The sequence below is a fragment of the Cygnus olor genome, chromosome 6 (genome assembly GCF_009769625.2).
Source record: "Cygnus olor isolate bCygOlo1 chromosome 6, bCygOlo1.pri.v2, whole genome shotgun sequence".
Taxonomy (NCBI): domain Eukaryota; kingdom Metazoa; phylum Chordata; class Aves; order Anseriformes; family Anatidae; genus Cygnus; species Cygnus olor.
In genome coordinates, this window is record NC_049174.1 from 7,540,896 (window position 1) to 7,568,119 (window position 27,224).

The 27,224-nt window shown below is 39.5% G+C and overlaps 1 protein-coding gene across 6 annotated transcripts in view; it reads right to left on the reverse strand.

Moving 5' to 3' along the window:
* ERBB4 (erb-b2 receptor tyrosine kinase 4) overlaps positions 1–27,224 on the reverse strand; it is a 575,035-nt gene that overhangs the window by 136,512 nt on the left and 411,299 nt on the right. For all 6 annotated transcript variants that reach the window (XM_040562317.1, XM_040562315.1, XM_040562314.1 and 3 more), the window contains exons 8-15: positions 25,577–25,690; positions 23,781–23,907; positions 19,313–19,386; positions 18,310–18,400; positions 16,641–16,840; positions 7,348–7,480; positions 4,816–4,909; positions 3,107–3,261 (exon numbers count right to left, since the gene is read on the reverse strand). In XM_040562317.1, coding sequence (XP_040418251.1) covers positions 3,107–3,261; positions 4,816–4,909; positions 7,348–7,480; positions 16,641–16,840; positions 18,310–18,400; positions 19,313–19,386; positions 23,781–23,907; positions 25,577–25,690 — 988 coding nt within the window. The remainder of the gene's footprint in view (positions 1–3,106; positions 3,262–4,815; positions 4,910–7,347; positions 7,481–16,640; positions 16,841–18,309; positions 18,401–19,312; positions 19,387–23,780; positions 23,908–25,576; positions 25,691–27,224) is intronic.

Here is a 27,224-nt window from a genome sequence, read left to right on the forward strand (position 1 = left end):
TTTATTTAGGTAACAGGGAGTAAGTATATGCTGACAGTGATAGTAAGGAAGTTGAACTGGGGCTGGGGAGAGGGAGAGAATTTTCATCAACAAAATAGTAACACTGTCTTAGCTAGAATTTGTTGCCATTGAATTTGCACTATGGTGCCAACTGGAATTCAAAACGCCTTTGGGGCAAGACAGTCCTTGTGCCTTCAGATCCCTTCTGGACCGCGCATACGTTGACTGAAGCTCCCATGACTTCTCTAGTTTTGGCTTAGAGGGATAATAAACTCTTGGTGAACAGTAACACCTTTCCTTCCAAAAAAAGAGCAAGAAAATATGTGATGAGAAGAGGTGTCCAGTGAAATCTCCTGTTTGTGTCTTGCCCAGGGAGGAAGCAGACTGTCAGATGCTATTATATAATTAGTATTTTATTTCTGTGAAAGTGTTCCATTTTGGCTAGCTCAGCAAGGAAAAGTGCCAAATGCTTTCTGACTCTCTCGAATTAAATGGGATAGCTGTCCTACGGGCCTCAGATCTGCTCCAAACTGGCTTCAGAGTAGCTGATGTTTATCATGGGAATGCAAAGCCAAAAAAGCAAAGTTGTTGCATCCAAGGAAGTCACTCCTCGATAGTTTTCTTAGTCAATGTAAGATCATTAACAGGACTGCATAATGACACACCTATTAACAGCAGTCATTATACTTGAATAAAGGAGAACGGTGTTATCTAATTCCATGCTCTAGTGAGCGATCGTCTGCAAGTACTGCTACAAAACTGTGCCAAAATGCTCACAGAAAACACAAAGGTGGGACAGGTATCTTCCCCTGTGACAGCAAGAGCTGGAGATGATAAAAAAATCTTATGGGAACTAACTACGCATTTTAGCGAAGACCCTGATTCACAGAGCAGCACTGCAGGACTTAGACAGTGCCGCACTGGCAGCAGTGCTCTGCAGCAGCTCAAGACTTTTTGACAAGCACCTAAGCTGTACTGCTAGGGCACTGGTTTTATTCCAGCAATTGGTCTGACAGAGGAGAACGCACACAGTAGATGAAGTAAATTTATGGTTTCTCTGTACCATTCAGTTGTGAGTCAAATATCAAGGTATGTTCCCTCCACAACCTATTTCACTGAAGAATCCTGATTGAGGGGAACTTAAATATTGATTTCTAAAGGAGGATATGAAACTAGAGAATGCAGCATTGCAGGAGAGACTGATTTCCTTTTTCTCTGTGGGCACATTCAGTCCCTAACAACCCTGGCAAGAAGATGGAAAACCCATAAACCCCAAACATCTGGGGCAATCATTAACAGATTAACATAATCACATGCCAGAAAGTCTTTAGAAATACTGGAAGAGAATATCTATGCTTATCCAGACTGGGGCATGCGTGCGTCGTTTTCATGAGGGGTAACAAAACACCTAAGAACAGACCCATCAACCTTTTAGTAAAGAGGATGAGGATTAGTATGTGACTCATAGTAAAGGTAGAGCTCTTCATCTGGGAGATAACTACATTTTTGCATATGTAACCCAGGAGAAATCTTTGGCCCTATTACCAGCATATCTCTGCCATTTCTCTGGGGATTGGCATACTAAGCTAAATGAGACATTCTTTCACCTATCAGCTGGACCAGACTTCTGCACAAAGTAAAGAAGGGAAAACAAAGTTCAAGTATTATATGATATCAGAGCTTAGCATAAAGGAACCCTATGAACTAGAACGTCAGATTTCCACCAGAATGTGTATAAACCTCACTTCTTGATCCCATTCTATCCAGTGAGACAAAACCAACCACTTGCACAATATTGATGCATATAAAGAAGCGATAAGGAATGGAAAACTTTCTGCTCCCTTCCTGGTCTCCAGGACACGCAGCTACTCCTGGACAATTAATTACAGTTAGATCTCCCCAGAAAAGGGGATGGAACGGGAAGAAGGGCCTCTTCTGAGAGGCCAGCAAAGCTGCAAGGTGCTTCTTATGCAGGGCAGACAGTAGATCTGTCATCCATAGCTGGGCCTGTCAGACTCCCTCAGAACTGACATTTCCACCACCTCTTAAAGCCAGAACCAGAGCTCCTGAAGTGAGCTCATCTTTTCAAATAGTTTCTTCTAACACTCTTCTTCTACAGTAGCAGCATTTTCCTTCTATTGCGTAACTGATTTAAAGGGTCTGAGGGGAAGACAAATGTGTAACAGATCCTGGCTGTGTCTTTGCTATCTCACTTTCATTTCCCTAATGGCTCTATTGTAATTAGATTTGCAAAACCAGCAAAAGGTCTCATTTTGAATGGCAACAGCTGTTGACATCAAGATTACATTGAATAATTTACTGGTTTAATTTTAGCTGCTAAACAGTAAGAGCCTCTTGTGGAAGATTATTTCACTGGTTGAAGTTTTCTCTTTTCCCCCTGGCTGCCTCTTGCTTTCTTTGTATGCTGGACATCACTAAGCATCTCATCAAAAAGACACTTCTAACTGATGCAGCCCATGCAAAACAACAGTTATGTATTTGACTACTGTTATTTTGTTACACGTTCTTAATTCTGGCTCAGATACGTGGTCTATATATTTCCAAATGTAAAAAAGTGATCGTGGAGATACTTAGACAGGACTTGAGAAATTGATCATCAGATTCAGGTTTCCAATAAACCCATTTCATCAGTCCCCCTATGAAAAAACGTGACACTAACATTTCAGTCTCATGAACGTGCTGCAGGGTTACTTCAGCAATACCAAGGAACTGAAATGAAAATTCCATATACAAATAAATACTAAAAATAAAGTCATTGTACATGTCTACACTTGGGTGCAAATGGAAGCATTTGTTACAAAGCAGAGCTAGCTGGTAGGAAAGCTAATTGTGCATCGCTTTAAAAAGAAAAAAAAAGTTCTGTGCGGTTTTCCAGAGAGGTGTAAACTTATTTTCTGATAAGCTGCTGGACTTTTATGACTGGAATCTGAATGTTGTGAGAAATCCTGGAAAACAAGCTACACATACTGCTGTACGCACTCCATTTTCAGGAGTGGAACAAGTGCTTTAACAAGCCAAACTGTAGCTAAATCAGTGGTCTATAAACAGTGAATAGAATGGCTCACTTCACAGAGTTTGTACTTACCCTTGGGTGCAGTTTGGATGACATGGATGGCACTCACGATCCTCATCGGCATATTTGAAAATGAAACTGTTTGCCCCCTGTAAGCCATCAGGACATTTCTCCACACAGTTTGGACCATCCTTAAAATGGAAACACTTTGTGCAGTGGTCAGGTCCCTGGAGAACATGGAAGAAATGCAGCACGCACTCAAGTTACTGTGTCTTCTCCTGCTGCACTAGGATTGCAGGTCTTAGCATGACAGCACACTCAGCAGTAACTGCAGTAGCATTTCTTTCCCCATGAACAGTGAGTTACCTGCATGGCCCCAGTCACTGTTCAGGAGCAACATGCGTAAATCCTGGCAGTTCTGGGCAGAAACTTATTCTGTAAAGCTTAAGACTTAAATTCTAGCTTCTGAACAGGTTTCTCTACATTACTGGTGTGCTTAACACAACAAACTTCATGCCCACTTTAAACCTACACGAGAAAAATTTCCTGCAACACTAATCAATACTGAACTGTGCTTGCAAAGCAAGTGCAATGGTCTTTCAGTGGGATACGCTACCTCTGCGACCCAGAATTATTCTCCAAACTGCATTCTCCCTGCAGTATCTAGTCACAACAATGCTGAAGGACTACAAGGTCTCCTTCTTAATACATACATAGACTGGACTGTTAAAGGCTATAAACCAAGGCTCCTGGAACAATGTAAACTGAACATTTTAAGCCAGTGGAACGAAACAAATCTGGTGTTCAGTTTGGGCACTGGTTTATGATTTTACATCCAGGAGTCCTGCTACAAATCCAAATTCCCCTCGTTGGCTGAAAACTTGCAATGTTAGCTTCTTGCTTTGTAGTATCAGAAAGCACAGTAGTGCAACAAAAATGATGATGAGAATAATTAGCAGTGTAATGCCATTTTTTGTTTATAATCAGTAGGTTAAGTCATGGAAACAAAGAAATAAGCTACACGTTAAATTTTCTCAGTGATGAAGAGCCTAAAATACAACTCCTCACCATCCTGCATGCTTCTTTTAATCTTTGCAATATACAGAAGACCAAAAGAAAGGAACGATTTCTGTCTAAAAAAAGAGCAATAGCCCTTGAAACAGGACTCGCTGGACATATAAAGGTGACAGCTGCAGTTAACATTCATTTTAGGATGCACTCAAAAAAAAGCTGTATCAAAACAACGTCAAAGACTGGCCTATGTAGAAAAAAAAAAATGTCGCTCAAGCTTTCCGAGAGATTGTGACAAATTCCCACACTTTTTGTGAAAAAAGTCAACTGAAATTACAGTAAACAGCACAGAATTGAATATAATGAATAAAAACAGTGATAAAAGAGGACACTCAAATTGCAACTGAATACCTTCTGTCATTTAAAGACCTGATGCATCTACACAGCTAAGGCACTAAGACAACTCATGAAAGAAAAGGGCACGCATTTTAAAACCATCTTAAGGAGACTAATCCAAGGGAGTTTACTCCTAGCATCTGTTTAACATATGCAGAATTCCGTCCCACATGGAGAGTGTGTGTGTATATATATATATATATATATATATATATATGATATATATATATATACACACACACACACTTTTTTTTTCCTCTTTTGTTAACATTGGTTTTCAACAGTCACTCTAAATTCTCCAAGCAAAAAAATGCCTGTGCTTTAGCACACTCTAACAACCAGCTAGCCCACGATACACCAAAGGTTGCTCTTACCGGCCCATAGCACGTGATCATGTTGTCTTCCATCTTTTCACACTGGGGATCACACTCAACACAGACAGATCCATTTGCAAACTCACGGAATTCCCTAGAGAAATATTTTGCAGGCAGGTTAGGAGAAAACAGAAGTGAGACTGAAACTGAGCTAAAATGGCTGCCTCTTCACCTGGTGGAAACCAGCTTCACTAATGCCAGTGGACTACACCAGTTGAGATCACTTCTAATTGCATTTTGCTGCTTTACAACAGCTGAAAGTTGGGCACCATCAGCAACATCACTCACAGGCACGTGAAACAGTGGACATCTTGTTTACCAGTATCAAACCTCAGTGTTTTTCTCCTTTTCCCTTAAGAAATAAGATCCTCATTCACACTAATGAATGTAGTAGATGAAGTAACTCATTTCTCTGTTTTTATCTAAGGTTCAGGAAGACATTCGTTACATGTAAGACATCGCTATCAGATAGGAAAACATTAGGAAGTGCATCAATCATGGTGCTCTTTATGTTCTTTTAGTTAAGTCTCTGCAAACACTCACACTTCAAAGACTTCTCCAAAAAGCTCATAACTTTATTTTCATAAACAACAATTCTAGACTGAGGTCTGAATCTATAAAGTGTCAAAACAAATACTTTTGCTCATTTATTTCATGTATTCACACACAGCTATCAGCTAAGGGATCTTTTTTCGTCCTTTTTAAAATTATTATTATTAACCACTTATAAGGGGGGAAAGAAAAGGTACTGATAATAGTTGGATAGGGATTTCTTCCATCAAACATCAGGTGTCTCAATTCAGCTGCTAGCTGTCTTTTACAAAAAGCTCCAGCGCCTTCTCAACACTATTCACCTCACCTTACTCTAGACCGAAACGAAGCAACACCTGAGGTGTAGCCTCCCTCCCCACTAACCGCAGAGAAAACCTACGTGATAAGCTCAGACTGGACACCTAAGCTTTGCAGATGGATCCCATCTTGTTGCACTATCCATTTATAATATTTGCATTAATTAAAGGTGTGCTGCCCACTCATGCCCATGGGCTCCACTAATATTAAAGGGTGAAGGCCTTCGCGCTTTGTTTATTGATGCCCTCCCTCTGCCCCTCTACAACCATCAGGATCTACTGCAACAATACAGCTAAGGAAAACCTCACTTGACCATTCCGATTAAGCTCATCCTTCTCTAGCTTTGGAGACAGAGCTTTCCTGTTGAGGACTTAAAGAAATCAAACGCATTTGACCCTACCCTGAAATACTGTTGTTACCCTGCAAGATGAACATGCAGAGCTCTCAATCAAACAAAAATACTTCTCCCCAAGCCCAGGTCACACATCTCATATTTACTGAGGAGTTGAGCCTGTGTGAAGTGCAAATACCACTCCCTAGTCAATACAGTTCAGAACATCCCATCTAAAGGGCTGGTTAAGCCATCCAAGCACAGAGCCTCCTTGCAATCTTACCAAGACAGGCACCATGGCAGGACCAGCCACCAACTGCCCCAGGATTTGTGCTCAAATATGTTCTGGTGCATATAACACACTTGTGATCTGCAACTTTTTTAAGCATATAAAATGGTATTCTGTCAATGCTTTTTGCATGCCTTGTCCAGATAGAAAAGTTTAGATTATTTTCTGAAATAATCTAAGCGGGTATTTACGGGAGTTCATTTAATACTCTCCCCATAACAGTTCCATGAGTTGGCATCCAAGGCAGGAAAAGAAAGAAACCATGCAGTGATATTATTTTCAATTAGCACCTTGAAGGAAAAGATGTAATTAAAATCATTTTTCTCTTTTTTATTTATCTTTATTATAAAAGAAATGCTAGGGACCTTGCTATACTGTTATACAGGTAGTGAAATTCTACCTGCTTCCCTCCACAAACTAATTATGAATTTCTTCTGCTGCGAGTCACAAACAGCTTAGCTCTACTTCCCTGTCATAAGGCAGACTCTGCCAGTGTTGTCTGTGCAGCAGGTAGACTATCCACCCTTCGGAAAAGATGGTGCACGTGCACAAATGGGAGGAAAAAAAAAGGAGAACTCATTTTGGTTTTATTATTGCTATTTCTGTGTAGCATACAGAATGTTTCATTTAAAAAAAAAAAGTTGTCCTACTTTAGGGTCCTTACTCAGAATTTCCCCACTACATGCCTAAATCTAACTCATCTGAAAGAACATAACCATATATTTTTCTTAATAGGGGTGTCAATATTCAAGTAGGGCTAAATGTTTTAAGTCTTCATCTAAATCAAATTGTTCACATTATCAGGAGTGTAATAGGTGTAACAAACTAATGTTGTATGAGAACTTTAGCAAGTACAATACTAGATAAATCCTTCTACACAAGTTCACATTATGAAATAGTTAAAACTTATCCCATAGTCTATTTCACTCAAAAGCAGTGATACTGGCAATGGAACAGATACTGCTTATTGTACAAATGAGTTAACTTACACATTGGAATCCTGAACAACGTAATCAAGCAGCTTCAGGGAAAAGTGCAAGGGAAATAAAAGGAAATACCTTACCCATCATACAGGTTACAAGTCTCTATGCAGGTCCTTCCCCTGATGAAGCGCTTGCAGGAGAGGCACTGGTCTGGCCCTGGTCCCCAGCAGCCATCACTTGAGCATAACTCATTACACACCATCCCATCAGCAGCTGCAGAGAGAGAGGATACTGCCATTTAATTACATAGTCCTCTAAAATCCAAGGGATATTTCATCCACCATTCAAAAAACCAAGATATTCCCCTCAGAAACATATAACAGCAAAATCCCTCATAAACGAAGACCCAACTCTTCCTGTGCACAGCATAAGCCAGTGCACACAGTACACAGACGTGCTGCAAAATTCCACTTGGATTCTGACTGTGTTTGCGGAGGGTAAAAAGCCTCCAACTTCAACAGCCTTGAAGATGTTACTAAATTTCAGTCTCTGAAAAAGAAACACTTCCTTCAACTGCATCACTGTTCCTCCAGAGCAGCGATCTTTCTTTTGCCCCGATGAACAGTCTTCTCAAATCAAGCCTGGAGTAAAATTAGTAGAACTATTCAGCACTGAACCCTTACAATAAAGGAGCAATGATGGGTCAACACCACTGTTACTAAAATGACCATTCTAACTCAAGCTGTCTGCTGACAATCCATCAGAAAATGAGTTTTCATTGTTTGAAGGATGCTCTTCTGCAATTTTAGAAATGATTCTAGAAAGAAGGCTGAGGGACACATGGATGTATATTACAGAAAAATAGTGATGACTTCAGTAATGAGAAGTCATGCCTCACAAAACAGAAAACTGTTGCTCCCTGAAGCAGTCATATAGGCAAGAAGACCTGCTTAATATAGAGTGGTAAATGTGAACTGATGCAGATGGGAAGAAGAAAAAAAAAAAAAAAAGCTATTTTCCATACAGAATAATGCTAGATTAAATGCTTTTCTCTGAGCTGACTACTACAGCTGAACACAAGAATTTAGGATTAACATCAATAGTGCTATGAAACACCAATTTGATATGCCATGTTCAGAAAAGCATACCCAATGTTCACAATTTCTAGAAACAGGATAGAGGGAAAAAAACAGAAGTTAACATCTTACCACTACAGAAACCCGCTGTGTATCTACAGTCTGAGTACTACACCCAGTTATGGTTCATTCCTTTGAGAAAGGATAAAGTGAGAAAAAGGGTGCTGCAGGGTTGATCAGAACTAAGGAATAAACAGACTAGTAGCCCTAAACACAGATGAGGAAAGACATAATAAAGCCCTATGAAAATGTGAACAAGAAGAAGATAGGCACAAAACAATTGTCCACTGCTTCTTCCAAGTCCCTCAGGAGCATTCAAAAAGACAGGAATCCAATTGGGTTCAAAATGGAGATTTTTCTTACTACCAAGTATAGATCAAGCTGCAGAATTCCCTGACACAGGACACGGTAAATGCCAAAGACTTGCAAGATTTGAAAAGTCAATTATCCAAGTCCACAGAAAAGCTGTTAAACTAAAATATAAAGCACTACAACTGAACCAAGAACTCCCTGAAATTAAGTTTATGGATGGTGGGGAAGAAGTTGAAGTATCACTATTAATTGTGTCTTTTAAAATTCTTTAGTGTAAAAGCACCTGAATAGGCAAAGAGCTTTTTATATTAAACACACACACACACAAAAAAAATAAAAAATAAAAAAAAATTGTCCCTGTCTCAAAACCAAAATTTATCTTAAATAAACAGAATGAATGAAGGGTGAGGGAAACGTGGTTTCAAACAGAATTGTGTGGTTATATAAATACTTCACTTTGTAAATGAAAGACTGAGAAAATGAGCAAACAGCAAAAGCAAAACCCTCTCTCTCTCCAGAATTTGGACGTCCATTTAGCAAAACAGTAGCATGTGGAAGTGTAGACGTCATAATTTGACTTCACTCTTTCATGAGGAAGCATTCTACGCAAGTAGCTTATATGCTAGATTGAGTAGATTAAAGATATAAAAATCTCCTAAATATCAGAGATGGCAAATACACATACACCGATAAAACAGCAACTACATACACACGGCACGCCTTTGCAGAGGGGCAGTAGCATAACCAAGAGCAATTTCTCTCACAAAACACAGATAGCCCTCCGTCACCTTTTATTCAATAAAAAGACAGTCTTTTTGTACACCACTTTTCTACACTTCTTCCAGTACAGCAGCACACCTGGGTGACTGGAAAAAAAAAAAAAAGCCTTATTTTCATTTCAAAATACCTGATGGTCTTGTCTCCACCGTGTCAAGGCTGGAATAGGGCAGGTAAGTACTAGATGGCCATGCAGTCTACCTTAACAATTAAAGAGTATACTGAGTTTTATTACCTGAGAGACACTAAGTCCTTATAAATCGTTAAAGAAACAGCAGAAGATGCTTTCTACACTCTGCAGCATGTTTTCACACTGGTTATTCTGTGCTATGGTGTATAACATACCACATTTGATCCAACTGAATACTTGCCATAGCATCTAACTGTATGGGAGAGCACACTGCTCCTTAATCGCTGTGTTTCATCATGTAGCATTGTTTGATGTTGGCACAAGGTTCATCAAGCCCATCTTTCTTATCTATACAGCACGCCTCTATCTTCTTCTGTTCCTTCCAAGGGAATTCATACACCTTCTTTCGCCTTCTGAGATGCAAGAAGTTGCACCTCAACTTCACCGGCAGGACGCTCTCTTTTGATATGCATTGCTTGTCCTGTCGCTCACTGTCATCCTGCTTCTGACCACTGAATTTATTGGAAAGCACTTCTTAGGAAGAAACACACAACAACTGTATGTGTGGCACATGTAAATGTTTCTCCCTGGCTGCAGGTAGCAAGTAGGCAAGAGGACTGAGGAGGACTGAAGCATCTTCCTTATTTCCTTTCATCTTGCAGTTGGGTATTTTGCTTTATGGAGATTGAGAATGCCAGCTCCTCTCTTCTTTTTCTTCCCTGAACACTTTCATAGTTCGGTGCCAAAAATGACATCTCGTCTTTACTTTGTAGCAAGTAGTATAGGAACCCAAAGATTTGTTGCCCTCTGGCCCTTGCAGGCAAACTGACCCGCAAAAAAAGAGATTCATACCTCCTACTTGTGCAGCACTGCTGTTGACCTTTTGCAGCTCTGCTACACAACGTAGTAATTCAGCAGGTAGGTGAACACTACTACATGGTCACTACAATACCACAAGTAACCTGGGATAAGACAAGTCTGCACACTCCTGTCTTTTACACACATACATATACATGTACATATAAATATCGAGGCTGGGGTGACAAAATACATACCACATTTTCTTAATGACAACAAAAAAGATAATTCTGCACGTTTTCTGGTTGTTGTCCTTTTGCATCAAAAGTCAAGTCAGTCATAGCCAAAAAAAAAATAGCAGTAACTGCAGGTGATCATTTAATTTCTTTTGGACTGAACTAATTCCTGGAGGTGGCAACACAGCAAGAGACCGGAGCTATTTAGCTTTATGTCACTGCATAAAGACATCTCATTCTCTTTGCCTGAAGTCTGCTGTAAATCAGTAGTCATTCTGCTGAAGTCAAAGGAACCAAAGCACACAAAGCCACTGTGAGCACAGATGAAAAATGTAGTTTTACAATACTGTCCTAAACCTTTTTTTTTTAATTTTTATTTTTTACAGCATGACAACACTTATAGAAACTAGAAGTCAATAATTCCACTATGCTGCTTCTGACCAAACTTCATAGAAGCTGGAGTTTGGCAGAAGTTTTACATCTGTAAACGCTACATGTAGCCTACATCTCCTTTTTCACCTACTTTTAGACGTTTCAGTCTGATGCTGGCTTTGTACAGTTGGTCCACAGAGGCACTGACTTGGTACTGAAGGCCAGTTTGGGCCTGTTTCATGTTCATTGCCTGCAGAAGCACCCAGCAAAAAGCTCGAGGTGATGCAGCTGGTCATTTCAGGGGAACCCCAGTTATGCCATGGGATTTTGGGCACACTTGAGGCCTCCCTTAGAGCAGACTCCTGGTCTGCCCATCTCCCTTGATCTCATACGTGCTGGTGGTGACGTGTGACAGACCCAGACAAGACAAAGAAATGAGCCCTGCCTCACACTGTCTGCCACAAGGACATCTGGGATTACCAGACAGCTTCAGGCTCAATCCACAGAAAAAAAAAAAAAAAGAAACTGCTGCAATCCAACCGCCACCTGCCCTGAGCCCAGAAACTATCACATTTCAAAATAAGCAAACCTTTTATACAAATAGTCTTATTTTTCAGTCAATGACTGGCTTTAAGTAGTAGTCAGGCAACTAAAAAAAAAAAAATTGCTTTAGAGATACCTTTGTTCTCCTTTTTAACCCTAAGAATATTTTAAGTTCTAATACCGTTTTACATACTCTTGTCATCAAAAGGCAGTTTCCTACTTTTCTCAATTTTTTAGTAACCTGAAATCATGCTTTTCTTACTAGCCATTTCCTTTCCCCCCCTCGACTATTAGAGTACTCTGAATCAAGAATTTATTTACAAAGTGTTGCACTAAAATATTCCTTGAAATAGCATGGAACACTATTACAAGATCACTCAAAGTATACTGAGTGAATGTTATGCAAATGAAATGAGAGCTATTCAGTAAAGAAAATCAAGATTATCCTATTGAAATCTAGCCAACAGTACCTGCAGTTTACGAAAAAAGCAACAGCAGAAAATAGTAATTAAAAAACACTATTTCCTTCTGCTTATTTCTAAGTCTTTTAGAAAACTTTTCATAAACAAATCCTGGCAAAAAGGGAATTTTTTTTTTGGACACCTTATAAAATCCACTATGCTTGTGGATATGCTTTCTTCCTCATCTTCAAGTATATGGATGGTTAAAGAGATGTTTCAATTTTAGATGTATTATTTGGCATTTTCACCCACTGAGAAAGTTCTAAAGCTCCAGCGTATCACATGGCCATAGGTGCAAGGAAAGAACAATAAAGCTTTTGACAGGAACTCATTTTGATTGGGTGTTTTAGAACAAATGCTCATTCTTTATCAAAGGGGTCACACAGGTTAGAAGTAGAAAGGCTCACTGTTTTTCCCCAAACCAGTTAGAACAGAAGAAAGTAAGCTAAAAAAAAAAGTTATTTGGCTATATACTTAGGGACCTGATCCAAAGCTCCTTGAACTCGACAGTAAAACTCCTGCAGCCTTCAGTTAGTTTTGCATCAAGCCTGACAGTCAGTGGAATCATTTATTCAAGTTGTTAATTGGTGGCTAAATTGACATAATTCATAACAACCACATTTGTAACAACCTTTGCCTGGAAAGGTTTCTCCATACACTGCAGGTGTCAGTGGAGCTGAAAGCAATTATTTAAATAACTTGGTATAAAAAAACATTTTTTTCTGGATTTATTTTGTGTGCTCTCATATTCAACATGAATCACCTCTAACTGTTCCATAAAATAACCATGCTGGGCAAAAAAGGCCAATTTTTGACTTCAGCACAAAGTAACAGTAAAATCTAACCACCAGAGTACATTCCCTAACAAGTAACTTTAACTCTGTGTTAACCATCTTCATAACACAGTAAGGTTTATGAACATCACAGGCTATAGCAGGAAACAATTAAAATTATATATTAGATGAGAAGACCCAAGGGAACGGCATGGACCTGTGACGGGAGGTTCAGGCTGGGTGTGAGGAAAAGGTTCTTCACCGAGAGCTGACCGGGCACTGAACAGGCTCCCCAGGGCAGCAGTCATGGCCCCAAGCCTGATGGAGTTCAAGCAGTGTTTGGACAACGCTCCCAGATACCTGGTTTAATTTTTAGGTAGTCCTGTGTGCAGCCAAGAGTTAGACTCAATATTCCATGAAGGTCCCTTCCTACCAGGGAAATTGTGTGCTTCTCTGAGAGCTCCATGCACTGTATTTTGGACAAATACTCTCCAATTAATTTCCTCTATGGTTAGCCGTTTGAAGATACCCATTTGCCATGTGAATTCTTAAACAACTTTGGGAGACACTGTCAGACTGTGCTAGAAGTGCAACAGCTGTTGAAGCCTCAACTTATCCTTCCCTCTTCTCTTGTAACCAGCCTCCATGCCTAGGAATCTGTCAGGGTCCATGTAGTTCACAAGTCCCTCACTGCTAATCACACCCTGCAGCATTTTCCACTCACTGAAGCCCATTGTCATCATTCTCATTGAAAAAAAATCAGACTTGCACCAAACTGTTAGGCCAACGCTACCTCACAGATGAAGCACTACTATAGACTGAACTTTTCGTTGAATATTTAACTTCCTCAACAATTCTTCAGTGTTCAGCAGAACACAATATTAAATGGTATCAAAAAGATGCATCACCATCTTGTGATGCATAATAAAAGCCACTTATTATATGAGGCTGACCAGATGATCTTAGGAGCTCTCACATGCTCACACGCTTTTTTTAAGAAAAGCTACAAGTGTATTAAATGTTTGCTGTCATTTGTTTTAAGGCAGTAATAATCACTAGGCAGTGAAGAAAGCAATAACAAGCTGATAGTGCCTCAAAATATACAAAGGATTAATAATAAGCACACCAGAGTGTGGCTGTAATAATTAACATGGTCTGGATTGGTTTGTTTTGTGGGAAACCATATGAAAAACAATCTTTAATAGTTGTTTTTATTAATAATTGACACACCGCTTGATACCATGCAAACAGATAGCATTTCCACCACAGAAGCTAGATTTCAATCCTGCAAACACTTACGGATTTACATTTGCATTTACCCCCCCCTATTCAGATTAGCCTTGTTTGTCACTCAGAGAAGCTCGTGCATATGCACAAGCACCCACAGGATCAGGGCCTGAAACAGGCTAAACAACCAGAAGGCAGACATGGAAACCCTAGCGGCTTGCCCTCAGCTAACAAACATTCAGACAGTGGGAGATTCAGAGAAAACTCCCCAAAACCCATCTGTTGCCCTACCCTGAAAAACCACAGATGTTTCAAAGAATGCTGGAGAAATGCATCTGGCTCTAAGGAACACTTCTGTCTTACTCAAAGTAATTGTGAGGATTTTAGTTAGACATCTAACCTGCAGCAGAACCTATTTAACCCCAGAGAGGTGCTGACTGACAGGCAGAGTTGAAGCAGCAGGATAGCTCTTCTCATCTACTGCTGACTCTCAGAAGGCCAAAAAGCATTAATCAATTCATTCACACAGACATGCACAGAGAGAACCACTGCTCCCTTTTAAGATTCAGGAAGTAAGCAGTCTAAGACGTTGCTTTCTGAACTGAGTAATCTGGCCCACAGCCTATGTTCATTAAATACAGTCCATTTAATGAACACAGGTTAGAGTCCATTTTTAGAACTAACCCCTTGGTAGTGTAGCTTACACTGTGGCTTCTTACGGAGAAATAAGAGAGCTCTGTTTTCCTCATGAAGATTCTCTTGGTGTTAAATTTCACAAAACATCTTTAGTAGTAGTTTTCTTCCTAGAAAGTAAAAGCCTCTACTAAAGCAAATCCTCAACAAGCTGAAAGTCAAATAAAGTTTACATTTTCCCTTTGTGTGCAACTGTACTGACAAGACAGTGCAAGAGGACCATTTGACAGTCTCTTCTCATTTCCATTTGCACAGGAAGTCCATGTTTCAACAGCTGGGGGCACTTCAAACACACCCAAACTTAGTGATCATAGTAAAGGGCAAAGATATTTGACAAAGCAATCCTGACAACTAGTACAGGACTATACTCCTAACTGTTGTTTTCAGCTAGGTCTCCAAGCTCTCCAAACCAGTCAAGTAAAACACTGCTCCATGAAGGAAAAAGCACTGTACAAAGTTCACCACTGAGTAGTTTTTCATTGTCTTCTAACATGTGGTCTATAAGTTATGCAGAGCTTGAAGCGAAGAGGAAGTGCTACTGTATGAGATACAAAGACTATGCTCTACTCTATTACTGCTTTATTTTCATACTGAATTTCTCTGGACAGAAGAGAGCCAGTTTTGTTGTTTCCTTAAATGATGCATCATTATCAGACAGCTAGAGCCAATCTTGCTATAAACAAGCAAAGATGTCAAAACAGCAGAGAGCACCAGGAACAAGATCCTTCTCCCCCAGTTAGAAGTTTTTCACATGGTGGAAAGGAATCCTGCACCTTCCTCTAGAAGGTTCATAGGTTCTTATATCTCACAGCAAGATTGGACCACTAAGATCCTACTGGAATATATTTCAGTAGCAAAAGACAGTTATTTAACTCATTGGTAGAAAAAATGTTAAACAGCCAACAAAATCCCACATAGAGACATACCGAACAAGGCTTTACGCTTCGTGAAACTCTCACCCAGCAGAAGAAATGAGAAAAATAACCAAGCAGAGGCGATAGATATTGGAAGCTACCCTCATACTACAGCAATGAGCACAGCCATAAAGTCTTTCAAAGCAGAACAGAATAGTACTTCAAAGGGAGAAAAAAAAAAAAAAAAAGAACTAAAAGACTAACTTGAAAGTAAGACCACAGCCTGAAGAAAAACCCAAAGCATACACTTCTGGATGGCCAAACCCCAAAGAACAGACATGTCATTTAAACATACAGCAATTTAATGAACTTCCTCTCTGGCAGCCTAACAGATGCTCAAAATGAACTATGTTGCTGCTACAACATGACTGTATTAATGCAAGTCGCTGTGTCATTTCTGCCTAAGCACACTACTTCATTTGCTACACAGCACTGTTTTTCAGTACAATGACCTTAGACCAGGTGTTAGCACATAAACCTTCCTGAAAGACAAACAGCCCCAGCTGAAAGTCTGCTAGTAACCCGGTATCAGATAGGCTGAGTACAGAAAGGAGAATTCCATTACCAAAAACAGTCCCCAAAGCAACCTTTCTGGAGTAAGATAGGACCACTCTGATGAAGCAGAGCAGGAGAAGCAAGAGATGCTAAACTTACTCCCATAAGAAGAGGGCTGTAATTTTCAAAACTGTCAAATCAATGCCTTCCATGAACACTGTATTTGATACACATTTATAGCCTTCAGAATCCCGTTTAGGAAACTGGATCTCTTCTCTCCAATGTTCACACCACAGCAAGGAAGCAGTGCTTTCTCTCCCCTCTCATTCAATTCCTTCATACCTTAAAACACTATATTTGCCTATAAATCTCCTCAGAGAGGCTGGGCTGTATTTACAGATTCTGTAAATGATCAATGATCCACTGATGTTCATGAAGCTCATGCCAGGTGACACCAGGTGAATTCTGGCCTGCCCACAACACCCTATCCTCAGTAGCTCCACCATTTTCACCCCAATCATAGCCAGTTATAAGCAAGAAGGTCTGCACTGAGCAACAGTACTTACTGCAGTTCTCTGCTTTTTTATTTCGGTGAATCACTGTCTTTTGACTGGGCGTACTGAAAAGGCTGGTCCAGTTGACTGTGTGGTAGTAACACAGATTGCTGTTGTCTGTTATGTAGATGTTGCCAGCACTGATTTGCTTCAAGGACTGGAACTGCAAAGAGGTAATGCCTTGTTGCTTTAGGATGAGTAAGGAAAGGCCACTGTGACAAAAACAAAAGAACAGGGATGAGCCCCAGGAGGTGGAACTTACAAGGGCTGGTTGAGAACTTCCCACTAGAATTAGTTTCTAATGGCAAAATGATCTTTTTTTGCAAAGCTGAAATTTGGTCAGAAAACATGTCTTTAGGGGTGACATAAATGTTCTGTGAGTCAAAACCCTTTTTTTGCCCAGAAAATTACAAGCCCTGTCAGAATCATGATAGCACAAACTGTGAGGCTCAGGACGCAGCCAACAAAACCACTCAATTAAGTCAAACACAGTTCAATTTCATATGCTAACTTTTTTTTTTTAAATGAAGTGCAGTTAAGAAAACTTTAGAAAAATCTGTTCCTCCCCCAAGACAACAGAATTAATACTATGATAGTTTATGTGCTAAAGAAAAATTGACAAAGTCATGCAAAATGTATTAACATCTTCTGTCAGGCGTCAAATTAACGTCATTTATAGTAATACATGCAGAAACTGTTATTTTCAAGGAAATTTTTCCACTCACTTTCTACATTTCATTTTTCTTTTATTGTATTATATGGTTATCTCCTTTCTTCATCAAAGGAAGAGGCAAATGATTGTGTGTATAATCTGTGAATGACTGCACATATTTTATGACTGCTGATGAGTGAAGACAACAGCCAGTTTCTGGGCAACCTTTAAGTTATTGTATTTTAATGATTGTAATTGTTTTCCAGCTGTTCTAAATAAAAACTGCTGCTTACAGCCCAGCGTTCTGTTTGGAATTCAATCTCAAGGTTTCACTGCTATTCATAATCTGCTTGGCCTGCTGTTTAAGATGCCAGCAGAATCCCATGACTGATTTACTACATTTACACAACTGGGAACCAGAGTTTGCTCTATACATCATTCAGCTATCTTGTGCTCCTCCATTACTTCTCACTGCATTTTCTTCTCTTCAAAATCAATTCCTCCGTACGAGTGTTCATATTGAAACATCTTTGGTAAAAGTGGCACTACACAGCTAACACGCGCCCCATCTGCTAAGTACTTCAGCGTTCTTCCATGTATTTATCTTTTATGGCTCCTTAAGAGCAGATCATTCTTTGGACACATGAGCCTGCACCTCCGTTCACACCCATAAAAGCTTCCAGATAACGAGGCTAAGTTTTAGCAGTTTCTTTCAGCTTACGTTTCACATTCTAACATATTTTAAAATCGTAAGAAGTTTTTTCTGAACAATGACTTAAAAGCTACGGGAATGACCCAAGACCTTCTAAGTTTTTTTTTCTTTTAGTTTTTTTTTTTTTTTTAACATAACTACATTCAAGAGCTATTGCCCATAAAAAACAAGCGCTTATCGAAGATACTGTTAACGAATAACTTGGTAACAAAGAAAACATACCAGTTTATGATGCCTTTCCAGAGGGATGTCGCATTCTGAGCTACCAAATAAAAGGCTAATAAAAAACAATTCCATGAACAGAGAAAGTACCTTACCTATACAGAGCTCTTCCACCAATTGTAACCAAGTTAGAAAACACCCTGAAATCTGTCATATTCTCAGGCCACGACTGTATGTTCAAATACCCTGAAGGAGGTAAAGGCAAACAGGAACATCAGTCATTTCAGACATAAAGACCGCTTGATCACATACATGAATGAAGACAGGCCTAACCTTTAACTGAAAGACAGTGCTGGCTTGAGTAAAAGAAAGAAATAAGTAATGAATGCTGCACGCTACTGTGTGGGAATTCATCAGCCTGCTCCACACTGTTTCCTCCAGGAAGGCAAAGGAAGACTTCAGCAGTGTCACAGCAGCAGTGTCATAGCACTAAGTCCACTTCCAACAGCCAGACTTTCAACAGCCTAAACACAGGCTGCAATCTGCAAGGCCTGCCAGCCAGCCACTTCTTAGCAGCAGCAGACAGAATTAGGATTAGGACAGAAATTAAGAGATCCTTTTTGATGCATACAAAGATAAGACTTTCCTGAAACAAAGAACTTGCATTCCTTTCTGAGTGTGCGTGAGGATCAGCCACCACTGGAAAGCAGTCTCTGCACAGGCAGAAAGTGGAACTACTTATTTTATTCTACAAAGATTTCTATACATGCAGTTCCCTATGATTTTTCAGTACATCTGTAAGCACAGGGATAATGCCACTTAAGTGGCAGAGCAGACGCTGTCACAACTGGTGTTTGCAACACTTGTCTCACTTTGCTAGCACTGTGCCAAGACCCCCAGCCCACTCAACAATAAGGTCTTGGTATTCTGGTGTCTGTGTACCCCGAATGCAATGTGCGCTCTGTACTCATTAGAAAAGGACAATACACTTGTTAATAATAGCTGATACTGGAGCTGTTCTGTATTAAACTTTGTTAAATTGACAATACACTGAGTTTTAAGAAAAACGCATGTGTTCTTCAGAAAAACCAACAAATCACAACCATTAATGCAAAATGAGAAGAAATTCAGATTGTACAAATCAGAAGTGTTTGTTACCTGTTATTTCTCTCACTGTTTGGAAGATATTTAATTTCTCCGGATTAATAGCGGCGATTGTGTGGTATGGATCCCTGAAAGATTAAATGGACAAAATGTGATACTATGAATAAACAAAAAAAGTCACGTTCACAAAGCTATGCCACGTAGAAATTCTTTCAGAATAGGAAGTCAACACTTGGCTTTTCAGTAGCGTATGTGGCAGGTTTCTGCAGACTGTTTTCAATTTTGTCAGACTGTTGATTCTACAGAATCTGTAGAAACTTCTCCCAAGTCACCTTGAGGGGAAATAACGGTGCTCACTATCTTGAAGGATCAAATCATCAATATTTGAGTAAATACTTATGCTCTTGGAAAATTAATGGATTCTGAACAACTATGGATGATATCCCTAAAGAAAAGATGTATGTTTTCAACATTTTTTCCAGGAAGACAAACTTAAATGATAGTTTTAATACTGCGTTGCCAGGACTGTACTTATAAAATCGCTACTGAAACAAGTAACAAGCTAAAAACAGAAGAAAACTAAGAGCATGCTGGCGGTGCCTGACCTTGGAAGTTACAAGGATGCACTGTTTAGAAGGTGTAAAACAGGGAACATCAAGAAGCACAGATCCTTGCCAAGCTGGTTGGTCATTAGAGAACTGAAATACCCCCGTCAAACATAAAAATCTCTAAGTTAGGAATGCTATAGCATGAAAAGATGAAACTGACTGATTTTGACAGTGACATTATTTAGCTTTTTTTTTTTTTTTTTTTTTTTTTTCTAATTTTGAAGGAGTGAAGAGCATGTGCCTGGCCAACGTCCACTAGGAGGAAACATACTGTGACACTCCCATTATTTAAGGAGTAAAAGCCTAACTCAAACAAAAAAAGGTCCTTTAAAAATACAGGAAAAGGTTCTTCTGTAACATAATGTTATGGTATTTTTGTACGGTTTGTGAGGGTAGGAAACATATTCAGTAAAGGTGCAACATACATTTCCATCTCTCCTCCTGCTTTCTAAGAGCAGAACTCCTGGAACTGGAACATGTTGGTAATCAACCAGGCTGTCTCTGGGGACAGGCCTCACCCGACTGTGCTGTGGCAGGCTGATGGGGTCATTTTAACTATTGTGGAGGTGACTCCAGGACAGTAAAAACAAATTAAATTCTTAAACCTCAATATAAAGCCCAGTGGACCACAGAAGCATCATATAAATGTAATTTCAACAATTTGGGGCTCTCAAAAGTAGGTGACAAATTTGTACTACCTAACACAAACACAACACTTCGCTTTCAAAATGCATTACTAAAAAGGAAACACCATGACTGTACTGAACATGAGGCTGCTGAATTTCACCTCCAAATCCTAAGATAAGGTGGTCTTTAAGGATACAAATTTAAACCCCCTTAACAGACAAATGTCTGACATGTTTTTATCAACTTCTAAAACCGCAGACTAATGCAGTTATCTACCATTCTTAGCAGAGACAAGATTTCTCAGTAGAACAGGCTCAGCTGGACTTCACAGCTCCAAGAATAAGAGTTTCAGCTGATTGTGGAACTGCAGACAGACAACTAAAGGGAAGATAAAAAGCTGACTAGCACTGAGGGCTTGTTGCTCCTGCTACAACAAGGAGCATTTGCTGCTAGTTAAGGCTGTCTGTCCTCAAACTACACCCCTCACAGGCAGCAGCACATCCAAAAGGCAGCTTGGCTTTTTAGGACCCCAACCACACGAAAACAATAGAAAAAAAAATTGCACCTGAGCTGTAGGGTTCCTACCCATTTTCTAGCCAACGTGCTCTGTCTCAGGTCAGAGATGCGGATCTTTAAGAAAATCACTTCATCCACACACTTTGGCAGAGTACTACCTCAAAAGAATGAGCACTACCAACTTACCAAAATTTAGGCCTACCTTTATTCCACTTCACATCCAGACTCTAATTAAAGTCAATTCAGAATTATATAATTTCTACATATACAACCATAAATAATTAACCCTGGAAACAGTTCCTACCTAAACACAGTTTGCATACACATTGTAACAAAGGCATAGAGACTAAGTTTAAGAGCTCGGACAACAGAAAGGCTACAAAATGATAGGATCAAAAATATGACAGCATCAATTGTAAGTACAAAGTTACCAATCAAAACAACAAAATCCACTCTTAGCATCTTTCACTGAATTCTCTGCCACTACAAAACATCTGTCAGTTCCCCACAGACAGCTAGACTTGAAGTGCCTACAATCTGAAATGCTGAAAATTCACACATAGAAGCCGCAGTTCACTGAGTAAACAACTTTGTAACAGAAGTTAACTAGAAGTTCAAATGGACATTTTTTTTATTTTATTGTTTTTGCTCTATACTCCCCATCTATATAATAAACTGCTTCTGTAGGTAGCTAGTGCTTTTTTATTTCTTTTGTGTACTACTGATTTGGAAAACGTAACAGAAATTTTAAACAAAATTCTGTCCCAGAAATGCAAAGTTATTTTAGCACTCGTATTTTTTTTAGTACACACTACCACAATTTATGCTGTGGAACAATTTAGGGTTGCAGAACTTCGTGTCTTCGTGCTTAAGACTGGTTGGAGTGAGTTTTGTTCATGAAGAATGAGACAAAGTTCTACACACTATCAATATTAACTGACCTAAAAGTTTTTCTTCTATTAAAATACAGCAACATATTTTAACTCCCTGCTTTATAGTCCATAATTTAGTTTTTCTTTTTCCCGAGGGACATGGTTTTATTCAAGATTGGTTTTGCTCCTTTTAATTTTAACAGATTTGTTAATGTGACTCACCTTGTAACTCTACAATTAATGCAACTTTTGCAAAAAGTGCTCCTCTAATACTGAAACTTGCATTTCACTTAATACACAGAGAATTGCTCAATTCCTCCAGCTGCCTACCTTGCATTTATTGAGTACTTCCTGCCAGGTAGGATTCAACAGATTTACAGCCAGCCTCGTGGCCAGTCATCTGGCCAGATGAGGAAGCATTAAGGTGCAAGCACTGACTCCTGCATGACCTTCTCCAGGCTTTCGCAGGTCCAAAGCAGCTTTTCCTTAAACCATTCAAACTAAAGTGTTTCAAACTATGCTACATTAACCTTCCACACTGTACTCCCTGCTGGAGAGATGAGAAGGCCAACTATGCAGCCAAAGCTCACATTTGCTGGCCTTTTGAAAATGAGCGAGCTGCAGAGCCACACTGAAGCAGATTTTCAACCTTCAAATGGCTGGAGTCAAGCTGTAGGTGAAGAAGCATTACAACCAATCACCACATCAAGTCTAGGAAACAAGACATTTCTTTCCACCTCACCTAGTAGGTAAATTTGAGCCATACAACCTAGCGTCAACCACCTTAACATACCTGAAGGTAAGACCAACAAAAGATCTGCTGCCAGAATTCCACTTCAGATCTGCCTGCAGAAGTTCAGTTCATCACTCTCACACTATGCCATGAAACTGCAAACATGGAGTTAATCTGGGAATTTATTTAGTATCACAAATCTTGACAACCAGTTGCAACCAGTACTGAAAGCTCTGAGAAGCCTAAAAAGCATGATAAAACTTCAAGACTATACAGTGGTAGAAGTACTTGAATACTTTGTACTGTTAGTGTACAACAAAGCATGTGTATACCTATTATATACAGAGTAGGAAAAAGGGTTTCATCTTGTAGCACATTTTGAGACTTCTGCCCATTTTAAAAGGGCCCGAAATACCTCAAAGCATCACATACAATTTACCATGGCCAATTACAGTATCAAGTATGAAGTACTTGAATTAGTAAGAAAACGCAGCTGTATGTGAGCGCTTTCAGTGACAAAGAATGCAAAGCAAGGAAGTGGCTGCTTGCAATAGGCCTCCCCTGATCAAAATAAATTAACCCTGCTTTCCCTGGACACATCCCATCCTTGCAGAATTTGCACCATGCATTCACTTCTGATACAATGACACAAAGTGCATCGAACTATAAACAGCAAGAGGCCAGGTATTTGGCTGGGCTCTTTCCAAAAGAGACATTGGTGAGATTTCCAAATACTGGTTCTGTACCTCCACATCACCTGTTATTAAGACTTACTCAACATACAAAGATATTTAAACCAAAATACCGTGTTTAAGTACCCCTGAGTTTTGCACATCTCTGCAATCAAACTTTTAATATACATAATTTAAACCAATTGACTGTTCTTTTAAACATGCACAACAACCACCAGCCAGGCTCTGACAATTTACAGTACCCAAAGATCACAGTATGCTTTTCTCCTTCTAGTGCCATCTACTTCATCCTTTCTTTTCCTATAGATTGAATCGTAAGCATCCCATTAACAGTTTCCTTCACAACTAAGTCAGAAAACTTATTTACCCTGGATCTGCTGTTGAGCACAAGAAGCCTGCAGCCATAAGTAAAAGGTGTACACTCCTGGTTTCGGCTGGCACCATGACATAACATCTTACCATTTTGTCACTTACCCATGAATCCCAGTAACGAGGAAGATAAGGTTGCCATTGATCTTGGTACAGTTTATGAACTTGTCAATATTGCTGGAATCCACTGTCTGAGCCGACACTAAACTCCCTGTTCCAATGCCATCACATGCTGCCAAAACAAGGAGTTGGTGTAAACAACTAGGAAAAATGATTACTGAACCAGAACACATTGGTCTTCTAAACGCAAGTCTTCGTTTCTTTCAGAGATGAAGCTGAAGAGAGGTGTCAAAATGGTACTCCACCCATATTCCCCAAAACCACGCGTCCATTCAAAACAGTAAGTCTAAGTACCTGTCAAAGAAGGGCATCCTGGCAAACACCTTGTTTCACAGTGCTCTCAAGGCCAGTATGAACCCCAAAAACTCCCTCTCAAGCCCTCTGTGAACAGAGGCATGAGGACTTGGCTTAGAGCAGCTGGCTGGGTGGTCTATCTGCACACTACTCACTGCAAAAGGAAGGGGTCTGCTAACTCAGCGGGTCCCTTGGCTCTGGGGGACCTGGGAACTTCACCATTCACATGCCAGAAGGCGCCTTATAAAGGAAGTACGAAAAGTTCTTTCCTCATCATCTCAGTAAATAAATAAAGAGGCCTGAAGAAATTTTGGTACCGTGTGACAAAACTTCTCTGTCTGGCCTTCAAATGTAATTCAGCTACATTTTCTGGGACACGTGATGCACACATGAACAAAACCTTCACAACTTCTGTAAGATAATGCAACTATCTCCCTAATGAAGTCCTCAAATGGCAACTATTAACACCACACCTGAACCTTTTACACACATGTAATAGCTTCCCTCTGTCCCATTAAGCAAGGCTAAGAGCTTGGCAAGAACAATACATATGTATCGATGTGCATGAAAATGTACCTTTCCGGAGGGGGGTGGGGGGTGGAACTGTTTACTGCAATTAGGTTGAAGGGCAGGACACTACACACACTTAGAATTCAGTGTGTAACTTCCCAGCCTTGGCAGAAATATCTGTGTTTGTCTGTCTCAGCCATGTGGAGTGACTGCTGATTTAGAGTGTTTTCGTAGCTTCATTGTGAATTCCTTTTCAGACAGGGCTTCCACTACGACTGAAAAACAGCATAAGCCCATGCGGGAAAAGTGACGGTGTTTTGCTCCTGAGACATTCAAACAGGGAGCAGAAAGCCTCACCTAGAGCTCAGGACAGCAAAGTAATCTGTAGTACTGATGAGGACTGACACCTGTCACTGAAAAACTTCTAGTCCTCTAGAAAGACTAGAAAACAGTTTTCTGTTTTCTGGGAAAAGGAAGATATGGGAAAAACATAGATATTCTGGGAAAACAGAGATATTCTGGGAAAACAGAGAAAATAAATGGAAACCTAATGCTGTAGTGACAAGTGGGAGACACACCATACACCAAAGACAGAATTTTAGTGTAGCCTCCTTTGGGATGACAAAAGGAGAGTTCCAAAACTCCTCCAGGAAATATGAGTCATTAAAATGATATAATAAAGAATTCTTTCAGATTTCTCTAAAACCAATGAAGAAATCCCCCTCATTTTTATCTAAGCAAAAGTAATTGGCTTAGTTATATTACCATTATAACTGAATAAATTTTCATTTTGTTGTATTTAGGAACACATTTCACACACAGCCTACATAGTTCAAAGTTCTGTGGATATCCAAAGGCTATTAATATCAAGTATTCTACAGCATACTCATACATATTTCATGCCAAACTAACAACCTGCTTTGGTCTACCAGAGTATAGACTACATTCAAGAAAATTTATACTAAATTACTGCCTACCTTTAGGACAAATGTCAGTGCAGGGCTTGCACATCTTAATACCATTTTCTTCAACCTCCATCTTGGAGCTTGGACATGCACGAACACAAGAACTGGAATCGACCACAAAGTTGTCTGAGCAGAAAAAAGAAGATATTGGTAGAAAGTGAACCACTGGACTAAACAATACTGGAACATATGGGTTTGGACTCTATTATGTCAATGTGTATTCTTATTTACCTCAGTACTTCCACATGAACATCAATGTTTAATATTCAGTGTTTCCAGAAACATCTAAATAAGGAAGTTAGGCATGACTTTGGTCACTCACGAAAATTTATGAATTGTCAGTCCATAATGCCCCCAGCCCACTCCCACCCCCAATTTGATTTTATCATCATCTGTGAAATAAATAAAAAACGAGTTATGGGAACTGAAGAGAAATAAAACAAGATGCTCTGCTCTCTTTCACACACACAGAAATATATTTGTCTGGGGTAACACTGCATGGGACAATGACAACTATTTCAATTTTGCCTTGTCAAGCAACTGCCAAAGGGGCTTTAGACTGATCCTACTTGATTGAAAGCTTAATGTCAAAAGAAAAAAAATAAGTCAGAAAGTTCAATGATGTATTTAGACAAAGGATCACAGCCCTTAAGTAGTACATGATATACCAGTGTTGTTAAAAATAAATATAAATTTAGTTTGCTTAGAGAAGTCCAATGCTATTATTAGAGACAGAATTAAGCCTTGACAGTCCCAGCCTCATCCTACTGTCAATGAGGACTTTGTCAGAGAGATTCAAAATTTGGATTTAGCTTTGTGTTGAATTATGACACTATTTTTTATAGAACATCCATTTTTCTCATGGATAAATTACACATAATTAATTCACACCACAACTAGAAATCTTGGTGGAAATTAAAGGGAGAGCAAGAACACTGTCTCCCTTATTTTTCTAACTAAAATGTCTACGTCAGACTGTATCAATGAGGACCCTCTGTAAGTATTTGGGACTTGTCATCTGGCCTGCAGTTCAGAAGCACGTGTTTTTCACATGCAAGGGATTTTTAAAAAAAAAAACAAAAAAAACCTCCTCCCCGCCACTATAATTTGACTCGTGGCATTATTAGTATAGCATGTCTTTTTCCTCACTGGGAAAAACTGCAGAAAACATTTATGGTAACTTGATGTCAATCCATCATCATTCCAAGAAGAGGGCATCAGCATCATGAAAGCGTTTGCTACCAGGTAGTACTGGTGGTGGACTAGTTATTTTTCTGAAACTGTGATTTCTACACTTTTACAATCCCACTAATAAATACAGCATTTGGCGCTATTTTAACACTTAGTTTCTAAACATACAAGGGCTAATCAAAACCATGACTATAACAAATAGTCATGAAGACAGAAACTCAGTGAATTCCCTTTCTTTAAAAAAAAAAAATCACTCTAGTATAAGACATTTGGAAAGTGTCAGCAACCCAGAACGTCTCTGTCTTCAGTTAACATGTGACTGAGTTACTAAAGGCTGCATGCACACGCAGAGCTATTTCAGACAGTGCACTATTCACTTAGCTCTCATTCTCTCATTGTTTCGCGAGGTTCTTGAAATGCAACTCAAAACTTTCCATCGCTGGAGGAAAAGGCAGATAACACAGCACTT